Genomic DNA, 13,146 nt, shown 5'->3' on the forward strand with positions numbered 1-13,146 from the left:
GTTCACGGACACATGCAGGACACAGGGGGGTGAACGTGCGAGCATTCTATAAACCATAAAGGAAGGACTCCAGCGCGGATGTCGTGTTATTCAAACCCTCTGCCCCTTGGTGTTCTCTGTAAAATGGGAAGGATGCCTAACCGGCAGGGTTTTTGTGAGGATCGAGTGCAGGTGCTCTGCATCAGCTGCCTGGCGCCAGGAAGGGGCACAACTGAGGTTCAAGTCAAAAGCACCTGAGTGTGTGCTATTCCGACTGCCTCCTAGCCCTCTCTTTTGGCTTCTCCTGGAGAGAAGTGCCGCTTTGGGGATTAGTAACTGGTCATCGGCATATTGCCGTATATGGCACGAGCTCCTGCTTCCCAAGTGTTTTAGCAGACGTTCTCAAGCACTTTCAGTGCTCCCCTGGAATGTTCTCACGTCATGGCAAGGCCCCTAGGACGCACCTTCCACTCGGCCGCAGCCTGAATTATCAGCCTAAGGATGAGCGGCAGCCGAAACCACAGGGTCTCTCGTTCACGGGCTCGTTTCCTCACAGACTCCAAGATACTCCCCTCACTTCAGCTACCAAGGCCCAGCAGCGCCAGGCCAGCGCCCAGGCACCTCCCCTGCAGGCAGGCACGAAGCCCGGACATACCCGAATGGGACCTGTAATTCTGGTACAGCTGGTGGATCTTCTTGGGCTTCCGGACGGCACACTGCTTGTCCGCGGTGCTTTTGCTGGCATAGTGGAACAGAGAGCGCAGGTCGCTGAAGCGGAAGGCCACCCCCTTCATGATGCTCTGGGCCGTGTCCCCCGTGAGGAACATGGCGTTGGGGTCATTGATGCATTTCATCAGCAGCGCCAGCTCGGCTTGAGTGAAGTCCTGAATCTCATCGCCATAGAGCTCGTGGATGGACCACGGGAGCACCTTGACCTTCGACAGCCTCCGGGACAGGTTGTACAGAACGTCTTCTTCGTCGAAATAACCTTTCTGAGACCTGATCTGCTGGTACAGGCAGAAGAGACCGTAGATCTCGCTCCGGTCTTCCTGGAAATTGGGGCATCGCTTCCTCCCTAATTTCTTATACGCTTCTTCCGTGAGTCTCCCCTGCGGGCAGCTGAGGGCCTCAAAGGACCCCTTCAGAAAAGATTTGATCTCTTTCCAAATCAGTGCAGGGTTGTAGGAGGTTTTCCCTTTGATCATTTTGGGCCATATTTCATTGGCGAACACCTCAAATGTCACATACACCCGGGGGTCGCTGTCGCACGGACGCGTTTCCGCCGCCCTCTCCTCCTCACCATTGTCGCCGTCCGCCTCGGCCTCCTCCTCCTCCTCCTGCCAATTGGGGATGGTCACCTCCTCCTGTGTGGACCACCCCACGATGCTTCTTTTCAAGCTGCCGTCTTCGTTTCTCAGAAAAAATGGTTTGGGCAGAGAAGCATCCAGCAGGAGGAGCAGCTGCTTGGAAGTGACAAACAGAGGAAAGTTCTCGTCCCTCAGGTCCTGGAGTTTGTGGACGTTGGGTTCCGGGGGTCTGTAGTGACTGGTGGCCTTGGTAGACTTGGAAAGCTCGATGAAATTCCGCTGTACCTCCCGGCACAGGACGTGGTTCTTGGTCACGAAGATCTGATGTAAATGCTCCAGCTGGCGGAGATGCTCCGGGGTGCGCGCTTCGGCCCCCCGGCCAGGCCCCCCCGGCTCCCCGCCAGGTCCCCCCGCACGGGCTTCAGGGTCCTGCTCCTCGTCTGTGCCGTCCACGGCTTCCACCTCCCGGGAGCCCTCCGCCTCCTCCTCCTCCTCCTCTTCCTCCTCCTCCCCTTCCTCCTCCTCCTCTTCCTCTTCCTCCGGACCTGGACCCTCCTTTCCGGGGTCTACTTCCAGCCTTCTCTTCAGCCACATCTGTCTGGTCAGCAGCGGGCTTCCCGCCTGCCCAGCCTTTTCCCAGTAGCCGTGGAAATTCTTCCACAGCCGGTACAGGCAGCAAGTTGTCTTCCCGGTGCCGCTGCGGCCGATGAGGATGATGGGCTCCAGCGGCCTGGGGTTGAGGCCGATCACGGCATGCTCGAGTTCGCCCACCCGGAAGGGGTACTCCACCATGGCCGTCGTGTCGTTGAGGATGTTGAAGGCCATGCTGGTGCTGAAGCTGTGGAACTTCATGATGTTGTACTCGGTCTCCACCGCGCTGGCGGGCGGGAAGTACTCGGGGTCCGCGTGCCCCCGGCTCTTCTCGGCCTCCGTGTCTTCCACGTAGCAGCGGGGTATGCGCTTGAGGACCTTCACGTTGGCCGACGCCTGGCCTTGGTGGATGCCCTTCAGCTTCTTCCGCAGGACGCAGGACTGGCCCCGGTTATAGGCACTACAGATGGCCCTGATGGAGTCCGACAGCTTGCAGTGGTCCAAGACGATGTCCCAGATCCGGATGATTTCTGTGTAGACCCGACCCGACTTCTCCGGGCAGTGCAGGGTCCGCTCCGTGGTGATGACCTTCTCCGGGTTCTCGCTGCATCGAGGGGAGAAGTCGATGGCCAGCTCCCAGAGCATCCGGGCCCCCTTGTCCAGCTTGGCCTCGAAGAGCCGGATGCTTCCTTTCAGATGTTTCAGCCGCTTCTGGAGGCCTTGAGTCCACTCGCCGTTCCCCAGCTGCTGGATGGCTAGGATGACTTTCTTCTTCATGACCTTAGTCATTACCTTACTGGACAGCTTCTTCAGCATTTCCGAAGTGCACTCGATCTCCCATGTCATGTTCTCGAAGTCCTGGAGGCAGGCCTCGATCTCCTGCGTGCTCCAGCTGTCCAGATCGTCACTGCCTTCTCTCCCTCTGTGGCCAGCGGGAACGAGCCGCGAGGCCCCGAGGCCCGCCTGAGCAACTCCACCCCCTGCCTCGAGGATGGTGTGGCTGTTCCCACTGGAGTCAGAGCCTCGCGCCCCCAGGGCTCGCTGGAGCTCGTCCTTCTTTACCTCCCTACCAGCTCCTGTCTCCGGAGGCTCCGAGCCCTGAGAACAGTCCTCTGGGAGGGACGGATTCAGTTCAAGCTGCTGAATTAAACCCGTGATGTCCCGCACCAGCCGGTCTCTCAGAGAGCAGGGCCTGACGGCCCCCCGCTCCTGCCTCGTTGCCTGTGCATCCGGGAGAGTCTCCCAGCTGTCGGGGACCACAGCTCCTTTGGGCAGGGTCCTGGCGTTGATGCTGCACGACAGAGACTTGGATGAACCCTGGGACCTGAGCTGAGACGTGTGACCGGGGGCGGCGGGCCTCGGGAGCCTCCCCGGGTGGGCGGCAGAGGCCTGCCGGCTCCTGTGCCTGGACTCAGCCAGAGCTTTGTTCCAGGCCAAGAGCAGGGCATCGTTCTTCTTGATCCGGTGCCGCACGTCTTTGCCTTCTTTGTTCTTCAGGTTGAAGTTGATGTCAAACTTCACCAGCAGGTCTATTAGCTTCTTCATGCGCTTCAGCATGCCCTTCTGGAAGAGGATGTGCATCAGCGTGTTGCCGTTGCTGTCCTGGGTGTTGGGGTTGAGGTAGCAAAATTCAGCGGGGTTGGACCAGAAGAGATCCAGCAGGTGGCTGAGGAAGTTAAAACCGATGTCAGCTGAAAGACACAAACCAAACCCTGTGTGAGTGCTCCGTCGCTCTTCCCAGGGCACAGAGACCCCGGGATTTGGAGAGACGCCAGCCAGGGGCATCTCAGAGCACGAAACTTCCCCCAGGTACTTGACAGCCCAGGGGTTCACAAGCAGGGGCGGTCTGCTCCCCGAGGGACACCTGGCCTCGTCTGGAGACACCGTTGGTTGTCACACTTGGGGAGGCGGGATGGGCATCTAATGGGTAGAGGCCCAGGATGCTGCTAGACATCCTACAATGCACGAGACAGCCCCCACAGCAAGGAATCGCCTGGTCCCAATGTCAATAGGGTCAAGGTTGAGAAACCCTAAAATAGCTTCATGGCATTCCTGACATAAGATTTTTGTCAGGGCCCCTGAAAATGGTGTCGATAACCGGGAAGTATTTGTCGGCTACGGACAGCCAGGTGAAGAATCAACCCGCGCCGACCATTCACCGTGACGGTTGCCCCTTCTCATCAAGCTATGGGCGAGGGGCTGGGAGACAACAGGTGGGCCTGACCAAGAAATGGGCCTTTTTCAGAGCGCTGGCTTTCCCCACAGGAAAGACAAAAAAGCACGGCATCAGTTCTAATGCCCAGCTGCCCCTCTGAGGAGAAGACTGTTTAAAAAAGAAAGGCCGAGGGGCGCCTGGGTGGCGCAGTCGGTTAAGCGTCTGACTTCAGCCAGGTCACGATCTCGCGGTCCGTGAGTTCGAGCCCCGCGTCGGGCTCTGGGCTGATGGCTCAGAGCCTGGAGCCTGTTTCCGATTCTGTGTCTCCCTCTCTCTCTGCCCCTCCCCTGTTCATGCTCTGTCTCTCTCTGTCCCAAAAATAAATAAACGTTGAAAAAAAAAATTAAAAAAAATAAATAAATAAAGGCCTACCTCTGATATCTAAAAAGATGTGGAGCGCTGCATGCAGAGGGGTATCACCTTCCGTGAGGGTGATGCCGCGGGGGTCCGCACCCTTGGTCAAGAGAAGAAAAGCCAGCTCAAAGTCCTCGTGTTTCAGGCACAACACAAGCGGTGTCTCCTGCCTGTCCTGGAGACCCTCGGGCAAGGCTGAGGAGGCAGAAGAGAAGGACACCCGTGAGCTGCATCCCTGTGACGGGGTACAGCCTGGCTCACCGGAGGAGGAGGGGCCCCCTTCCGCCACTTACTCCGAGAGCGGACGCCGACCCGGCTTCTGAGCCCCTCTTACCACCATCCCTTCTGGGAGGCGAAGGCTCCCAGAGCCCTCTGGGTGAAAGCCCAAGTCCGCGGGCCGTGCCGCTCCCCACTCGTCTGCTCCCCCTCACATCTTCAGCACTGCCCGGGAGCGGGGACAGGGCCCGTGAGCAACGCAAATCCCGGGGCCTGCCTGCCGCCCTACCTGACACACAGCGGTGATCAGGTGATACGAGTATGGCTTGCCCGCATCTTTTGCGTCTACCAAGCTTCTTCTTGAGGATGCCCTTCTACCCTCAAATGCCATCTTCCGTGACACCTCTCCACCCCCAACATCGGCTTCCTTCTAGCCCCGTCCACACCCCCTCTGCACCGCAGGCTGCCGACCTCCACCCCTACACTCCGCACACGCCCCCCGGCAGCCACACATTCACTCCGTCCTTGCCCCCCCAGAACCCGATTCCAGGGAGGCGCTTCCTAAGTGCTCGCTGACTCGGGCACAAAAGAGAAATCCCATGACGGCCAGGGTCCAGGCAAAGGTAGCAGTAACGCTCTGCTCGAGGAAAGGGTTTAAAGACATGAAACTACGGGAGGCATTCTATCTACCTCCCGGAAAATGTGGGTACAGCCAACGCCTGCAGGCTTTGTGTGGCACTTTGAGAGCTGAGGACCTTCCCCCTTAAACAGCCAAGCAAGCAGAAAACCACACAGCCACGGTGCTCTTCCAAGAACCTGCATGCATGAACTCATTTAATATTCAAAACAACCTAAGAATGGGGGGCTGTTATCATTCTCATTTTATAAAGAAGGACATGAAGGCAGAAATAGCATGCCCCAAGCCACACAATCAGTAGTGGCATTATTTGGGGGGTGGGGGGGAGGGGGTGAGATGGGGGAAGAGAGGGAAGTGGGAGGAGGCTGGTGCTCCCAAATTAGTTTTAAAATAAACCCAATCCGGGCCACCTGGGTGGCTCAGTCGGTTGAGCGTCCGACTTCGGCTCCGGTCATGATCTCGCGGTTCATGGGTTCGAGCCCCACATCGGGCTCTGTGCTGACAGCTCGGAGCCTGGGGCCTGCTTCGGATTCTGTGTCTCCCTCCCTCTCTGGCCCTTCCCGCGCTTGCACGCATGCTCTGTCTCTCTCTCTCTCTCTCTCAAAAATAAATAAATAAAGTTGGAAGGAAGGAAGAAAGAAATGGAGAGGAAGGAAGGAAGGAAGGAAGACCAACTCGACGGCTCACTCCAGACATACACTGAGCCACATACAGTGATTGTGCTGATTACAACGGCAGATGTTTCCACCCAGCAATTACTTGGCCATTTCTTTAAAAACAAGCACCAAATCTCAGTCCACCGACTAGAAAAGAATGCCAGAGTTTGACAGGGATGCACACAGCATCCTGAGCGGAGGGAAGAGTCCGGCCGGCCGTCGGAAGGAAAAGACTGCCGTGGGCCACACCCAGGGCCAAGGGCCCCTCCACGCACCTGAGGTTCCTCACACAAGGCAGAGGACAAGACAAGAAAGGTAAGTGGAATTCACGAAGACACAGAGAGTTCCTACAGGCCAGCACCAACCGACAGGGCATTAACCGGGCCACTGTTGCAAAATGAGACGCTCCCCAAGAAGAGAATGGGGCAACATTTAGAGGACTCTCCAAAACCAAGTGAAAGCCCCGCGACCAGCGGTGGCCTGACATCCCAGGGGACAAGCCTCCAGTGCTCATCACGGGCCTTCTCACCTCCACTGTCGATGAGGCAGCCCAGGAGCTGCATCCTCCGAGGGTCCCAAGCGCTGAGGTGGGGGATGAGGGCGCAGAGGTCAAGGTCGGAGAAGTTGCAGCCCTTGAGGAGGCAGTCGCCCAGGGGCGGCTCCCCGTTTACCTTGCGGGTCAGCAGCAGAAGCACTTCAGGCCACTTCTGCTTCTCCAGCAAAAACTTGATGAAGGTGTTGGCGCAGTCACGGTTAATGTCACAGACCAGGTCAGGAGGAATTTCTTTGAAAAATAAGAATACACCACACGCCCCAAAAAAGGTGCATATGATTTCTGAACGCAAATACCGCTCAACACATTTAGGCATAATTAACAGGAATTTACCGGTCAGTGTTTGTAAGCACTGGGGAAGACAGAAACAAACCATTCCTTTGAGCACACAACTCGGCCACTCATAAACATCAGTAGCAGCACCGGCCATGTGACCCTCTTGGGAGGGTCAGAAACACTCGAAGGAGAGTAGAGCCTGGCCCCGAAGGAGGGTGGAAAGATGACTGTGTCTTAGAAGAAGACGTAAGTCAGGCCACTCTTCAGAGGTGAGAAGGGCAAGAGCCTGCCTTAAGTCTTGCATAATATTAAGAGTGTCTTCTGCTTAAGGAACACTGAAATGCAACGAGGCACTGAAGAATAATTACAACATCAACAGTTGCCGGCTGGGAGCGAGAGGATGGTTTAACCCTCAATTCCTAATTTCACATCACGAGATGCCAAGGGTTTCCATCTGATCTCTGATGTATTCCATCAGAGACAAGATAATGTTATCCCGGTTCATGACGCTGGTATAGCCCACGGGCGGGAAACTTCTAAAAGAGGTCCTCAGTAAGCACATTGCCAGATTCAGCAAATAAAAACATAGGATGCCAGTTAAATCTTCCACGTACTATTTGGGACACACTTAAGCTATACTCATTGTTTATCTAAAATTATAATTCGAGGCGCCTGGGTGACTCGGTAGGTTAAGCGTCCAACTTCTGCTCAGGTCATGATCTCACAGTTAGTTCGTGAGTTTCGAGCCCCATGTCGGGCTCTGTGCTGACAGCTCAGACTGTCTCCATCTCTCTGCCCTTCCCCTGCTTGTGCGCGCGCTCTCTCTCTGTCTCTCTAATATAAAATAAAACATTAAAAAAATTTTTTTAATTACAATTCAACTGGCATTCTGCAGTTTGGCAATCCTGGCAGTAAGAAAGCAGGGAGGAAGAGAAGAAGGGAAGAAATCAGGAGTCCCCTAAATAAGAGCAATTTAATGTGCATTGCTGGTTTTTGCTTCCCACCTTCCTCAAAGATTTCTAAAACAAACACTCACTTTAATACTGAAAATCGTCATTTGAAAACGAGAAAAACAGGACCCTGGACGAGGCGCTCTACGCCCATCATCTCAGCAGGTAGGGACCCTAGCCAACGCAGGGTTGAGGAAACCGAAGGTCCTGAGGTTAAATAATTTGTCCAAGGCCACAGATCCAGTAAGTGGTAGAGGTTAAGAATCAAATGCAAAACTCCAAGCCTGAAACACAAAGATCTGCTGCATACCCTGAAGAGCATTTTCTTCCACTGGCTAGTCCTTCCTGCATTCTCTGGAAAAGTAAGAAATTTCAGCCCTTTGGATGGTCCAAGTGAATGCATTACAGCCCAATTTTAAAAGTACTAACTTTCACCTACTTAGGGTTTCTAGAATCTTCCCTACTTATCTAGAATGTGTCTCTGAAGTTCTTTTCTAGAACTTTCCTGATTTCCCCCTAATGAAAAAAATTACATTCAATTCTACAATAACTTTATATCCCAACATTAGCCACTATCTATAGAAGAGAGAAACATCTGTGGTATTTAAAAAACGATCATATATGCAAAAGTAACTGTTGCAGGATACATGACAAACCAGAAACAGAGGCTGATGCTGGGGATGGGATTTAGGGACTAAAGTTCAAGGTGCATGATCTAGACTTTCCACTGAATAATGTTCTGTGCTGTTGGAATGTTTTACATGTAGCTCATCACTTTTATTTTTTTTTAATTAATTTTTTAAAGATATTAGGAAACGGGCGCCTGGGTGGCACAGTCGGTTAAGCGTCCGACTTCAGCCAGGTCACGATCTCGCGGTCCGTGAGTTCGAGCCCCGCATCGGGCTCTGGGCTGATGGCTCAGAGCCTGGAGCCTGCTTCCGATTCTGTGTCTCCCTCTCTCTCTGCCCCTCCCCCGTTCATGCTCTGTCTCTCTCTGTCCCAAAAATAAATAAAAAACGTTGAAAAAAAAATTAAAAAAAAAAAAAAAAGATATTAGGAAACAGGGGGAGCCTGGGTGGCTCAGTCAGTTAAGCATCTGACCTCGGGTCAGGTCACGATCTCTCGGTTTGTGGGTTCGAGCCCCCCGTCGGGCTCTGCGCTGACAGCTCAGAGCCTGGAGCCTGCTTCAGATTCTGTGTCTCCTTCTCTCTCGGCCCCTCCCCTGCTTATGCTGTGTCTCTCTCTGTCTCTCAAAAATAAATAAATGTTTAAAAAAATTTAAGGATACTAGAAAAGAGTTTTAGTGAGCATAAATCATCTTTGGCACAACCAAACGTTGCGAGCGAAATTACCTTGCAGAGAAGAAAGGAGGCGTAAGAACCTTTGAACTACTTCTTGCTTCAGAAAGTTTTTATGCAGCAGCCGGTTTCCTGAGTTCATGTACTTGACCAGCTGCTCAGTGGCCTTCCGGAAAGTGTCGGTCTCACTAGCGGGTCCATCACCATTGGTCAGTCCTACAAAACAAGCAGACGACGCTTCTGAATACAGGGACCACAGCCGTGGCAGGTTGCAAAAACCACCCCAGCTCTCCACCCCTCCGTGTACGCCCGTGCTTTGCCAGGTGGCTTCGCATCACCTTCCATCAAGAGGTGGAGCCTTTTCTCCTCTCCACCCTGGCTTCTGGCCTGGCTTCTGGACTTCTAGAATGCAGTGGGTGTGATTTTGATGCTCGTTCTGAGGCGGGGTCTCAAGAGGCCTGGCTTAGTTCTATTTGCTCTCTTGAGACCCAGGCCTCTGCCATGGGAATAGGTCCAGTCTCGTCCTTGGGGGGGACAAGAGACAGTGTAGAACAAAGAGGCATCAGTCCAGCTGTCCAAACTGAGGCTCCATAGACGTGAAAGGGCCTGGCCGAGACTGGCACGTCCACAGACACTTGGAGGAATTCAGTTAAAGCTACGAGAACATGGGGCGCCTGGGTGGTGCAGTCGGTTAAGCGTCCGACTTCAGCCAGGTCACGATCTCGCGCTCCGTGAGTTCGAGCCCCACGTCGGGCTCTGGGCTGATGGCTCAGAGCCTGGAGTCTGTTTCCGATTCTGTGTCTCCCTCTCTCTCTGCCCCTCCCCCGTTCATGCTCTGTCTCTCTCTGTCCCAAAAATAAATAAATGTTGAAAAAAAAAAAAAATTTATAAAGCTACGAGAACAGCCCAGCCTAAACTACTGACCTACAGGATCATGAGCGAAATAAACGCTGGTTGCGTCACGAGACTACATTTGGGGAGCGATGTGTCACATGGCTATAGATAACCGACATAACAACGGTTCAGGGAAGTAAGACAGCAAGAGGAGGGCTTAGCACCACAGTAACATCCAACCATACCCCAGCCACCCGTGAGTCTTACTGGCAAGCAGGAAAAAGCCAAGAGGAAGGAGCCACCTCTCTGGCCAGAGAATGGAAGACCATACCCCCTTGGTTCCATTTACTTGAGAAAGTCGCCATGATTAGAAAACCTCCGCGGAGACAATGTTGAAAAGGGCAAATGTTTTATTTTGCTATCAGGTGATAACTCAGAAAGCACTCGTGCTTACAACGGAACCTTACTGAACACGTAGGATGTGTGTTTTCACACCCAGTGGAAAGGGCCTGGCCCACGGCGTCAAGTGCCATCACATCGTGCAGAGACGAACGAATATTCAACGTCCTGTTCTAATAGAGCAGGGATGCTTTAAAAGAGATGAACTAGTTGAAAATGAGAAAAAGATTGAAAGCATCCTGTCTTCATCAGCTTCCCCAGCAGCAGGCCCCAAGTCAAGGATTTGTGTGCAAGCTGTTCATGAAGGAGGCGACCAGCGGAGAAATGGGGGAAGCAGATTAGGGGTCAGGGAGGAAGCCAGGTGGCCTTGCCTGAACCCACAGGGGAGCTCCAACGTGAGTACTCCTAACAGGTGTCCCCATGAGAAGTCAGGGAGACGGGCTTTCAAATGCTCACCTCAGTGTGTCAGTGGCTACAGGTTGCCCTGAGAGTGTGTAAATTCCCAAGCACTCCTGGTTTGAAGGAACACAAGCAAAACTGGCTCCATAAGCTGGTCTCCTTGAGAGCAAACCTTGGGTGTTGGCTTCCCAAACTGAAGGCACAGCATGTCAGGGAGCACACAACAATGGTGAAAGGGACCCAGGATCCAAGCACAGTTCCAACATTATCTGCTGTGCCTTCTGACACACACCTGGATCCCCTTTCAACACATCAAGTCAGAGCACCAGAAACACACACACATATACACACACAGCAATACATACTGACATCGGGGACAAACGCACTTTGACCTCTACTCAAGAGACCTCCAGGTGCGAGACAGAAGCAAGACCCACTTTAGCACCATCCTCCACAGAAAAAGAAATGGAAACCACGTGACAAAGGAAGAGCTACATCACCTCAGCCAGAGACCCAGGAAACGTGTATGTGGTGTAACACTGACTGACTAGCACCCCCAGATCGGCCCTCCCAAGTTCATCCTAAGATGCCAACGAACACACAGAAAACAGTGAAAATTCATAGAACAACACAAAACAACAGGACCCTTGGAAAAGGAGCAACTTCCATCAGTCTCGTGTGCCCGACCTCACGCCATTAACAGCTTTTCTAGAACATCATTCTTCCACTAGGGAAATTAGTATAAAAGTCTTCTTGAAACTGAACAGAAATATACTAAGCTTGACAATACAGGCAATTAGATGCGGTTGTATAATAAACGCATGGTTGTGTGGTTCTGAATAGTCAAGCAGTGGGTCAGAGAAAATTCCACATGTCAGGAAAGACCAGAGAATGATATCAACAATGTAAAGGTGTGTAAAAGGGGGCGCCTGGGCAGTTCAGTCGACTAAGCGTCCGACTCTTGGTTTCACTCAGGTCGTGATCTCGTGGTCTGTGAGTTTGAGCCCCACATCTGGCTCCGTGCTGACAGTGCGGAACCTGCTTGGGACTCTCTCTCTCTGCCTCTCTGTCAGCTCGTGCTCTCTTTCTCTCTCTTTCCCTCTCAAAAATAAATAAGTAAACTTAAAAAATTGTTTAAAAAGACACATAAAAGGAAAGGTGCTAACACACTGATGATGGTATTTCTGGGCAGACACAGGCGACTTGCTTATTACTCTGAATCTGTTTTGTTCTAAATTCTCCATAAGCTTAATAAGAGACAAGAGAAACATCAGAATATAAAGTTGCTTATACATTATAATCACAGATTTTTTTTATGATGATTATGTAAGTGCTGAATAACAAAAAACGACTGGATAAAATATGCCAAAGTATAATTACAATAAATGTTTGTTTTTACATAAAACTCTGTTTTTACAAATTTTCTACAATGATCAGGTTTACTAGATATATATATAAGCAGATTTAAAATTAAAAGTTGGGGTTAAGCGTCCGACTTCGGCTCAGGTCACGATCTCACGGGCCCCGCATCGGGCTCTGTGAGGACAGCTCAGAGCCTGCAGCCTACTTAGGATTCTGTGTCTCCCTCTCTCTCTGTCCTTCCCCCACTCGTGCTCTGTTTCTCTCTGTCTCTGAAAAATAAATAAACATTTAAAAATTTTTGGAAAAAAATTAAATTAAATCAAAACTTAGAACGAAAAGAGATCTTCTGGAGTTGCAATCGTGCTCAGAAGTGTTAGAACATAGAAACAAACCATTTCAGAAAGAGATTTCGTTTTTGCCTGAAATTCTTCTTTCAAGCTAAAAAAGGCACAACTGGTTAAATTTTAGTACACACATTTTATCAATTTAAATATATGTACTCATGTCACTTTTACAAAAGAAAAGAAAAATGCATAACCTTAAAAGCATGGAATAAGACTAAATGACCAAATCACAAACATATTAATTTGGGGGGGGGGAGGGAGGTAAGTTTATGGAAAATTAATATTTTCTTGTTTTCCTTTTCTATACTTTGTGAAATTTTTAAAAAGAATACATTGATTTTTTAATAAGGAAAACGTATCAGGAACATCTTTTAGGTCGATTCCTGTATGTATGAAAATGGGGCACCATCTCGGTGCTGAGGGCTGGTAAGATGAGAAACCAGGGCCTCTGAGCCCCAAGTTCCGTCTACGGGGGAAGCCCACACACACAGAGAGAAGCTTCTCGTGTCCTCCGAGTGCTGGGCACAACACAACGTAGCTGGCTCCCACTGGAGCCCTGGAGGGAAGGCCTCAGAGGCCTGGAATGGTCCTCATTCTAAGTGAATCAGATAGTACAAAATGAAGAAAATGAGGGCTCCGGTCCTGAGGAGAGAAGAGCGACGGCGGCCAGAGCGGTGGGCCTGCCGCCACCTGGTGGTGGCCGTGAGAGGCAGGGAAAGGCAGTTAAGAGTGTCCCTCGCCAAGGTTTCAGTTACACGGTCGACGGTCGACTGCAG

The 13,146-nt window shown here is 51.9% G+C and overlaps 1 protein-coding gene across 6 annotated transcripts in view; it reads right to left on the reverse strand.

The window, feature by feature from the left end:
* The window catches only part of TRANK1 (tetratricopeptide repeat and ankyrin repeat containing 1), a 101,568-nt gene that overhangs the window by 34,108 nt on the left and 54,314 nt on the right, over nucleotides 1–13,146 (reverse strand). For 5 of the 6 annotated variants that reach the window (XM_086720388.1, XM_086720390.1, XM_086720389.1 and 2 more), the window contains 4 exons: nucleotides 9,087–9,248; nucleotides 6,485–6,739; nucleotides 4,465–4,641; nucleotides 635–3,568 (listed from right to left, as the gene is read on the reverse strand). In XM_086720388.1, the coding sequence (XP_086576514.1) occupies nucleotides 635–3,568; nucleotides 4,465–4,641; nucleotides 6,485–6,739; nucleotides 9,087–9,248 (3,528 nt within the window). Of the gene's footprint in view, nucleotides 1–634; nucleotides 3,569–4,464; nucleotides 4,642–6,484; nucleotides 6,740–9,086; nucleotides 9,249–13,146 lie in introns of those variants that run through there. The other variant, XM_086720392.1, reaches the window with a different exon arrangement.

The sequence above is a fragment of the Puma concolor genome, chromosome C2 (genome assembly GCF_028749965.1).
Source record: "Puma concolor isolate L17-30 chromosome C2, mPumCon1.1.hap2, whole genome shotgun sequence".
Taxonomy (NCBI): domain Eukaryota; kingdom Metazoa; phylum Chordata; class Mammalia; order Carnivora; family Felidae; genus Puma; species Puma concolor.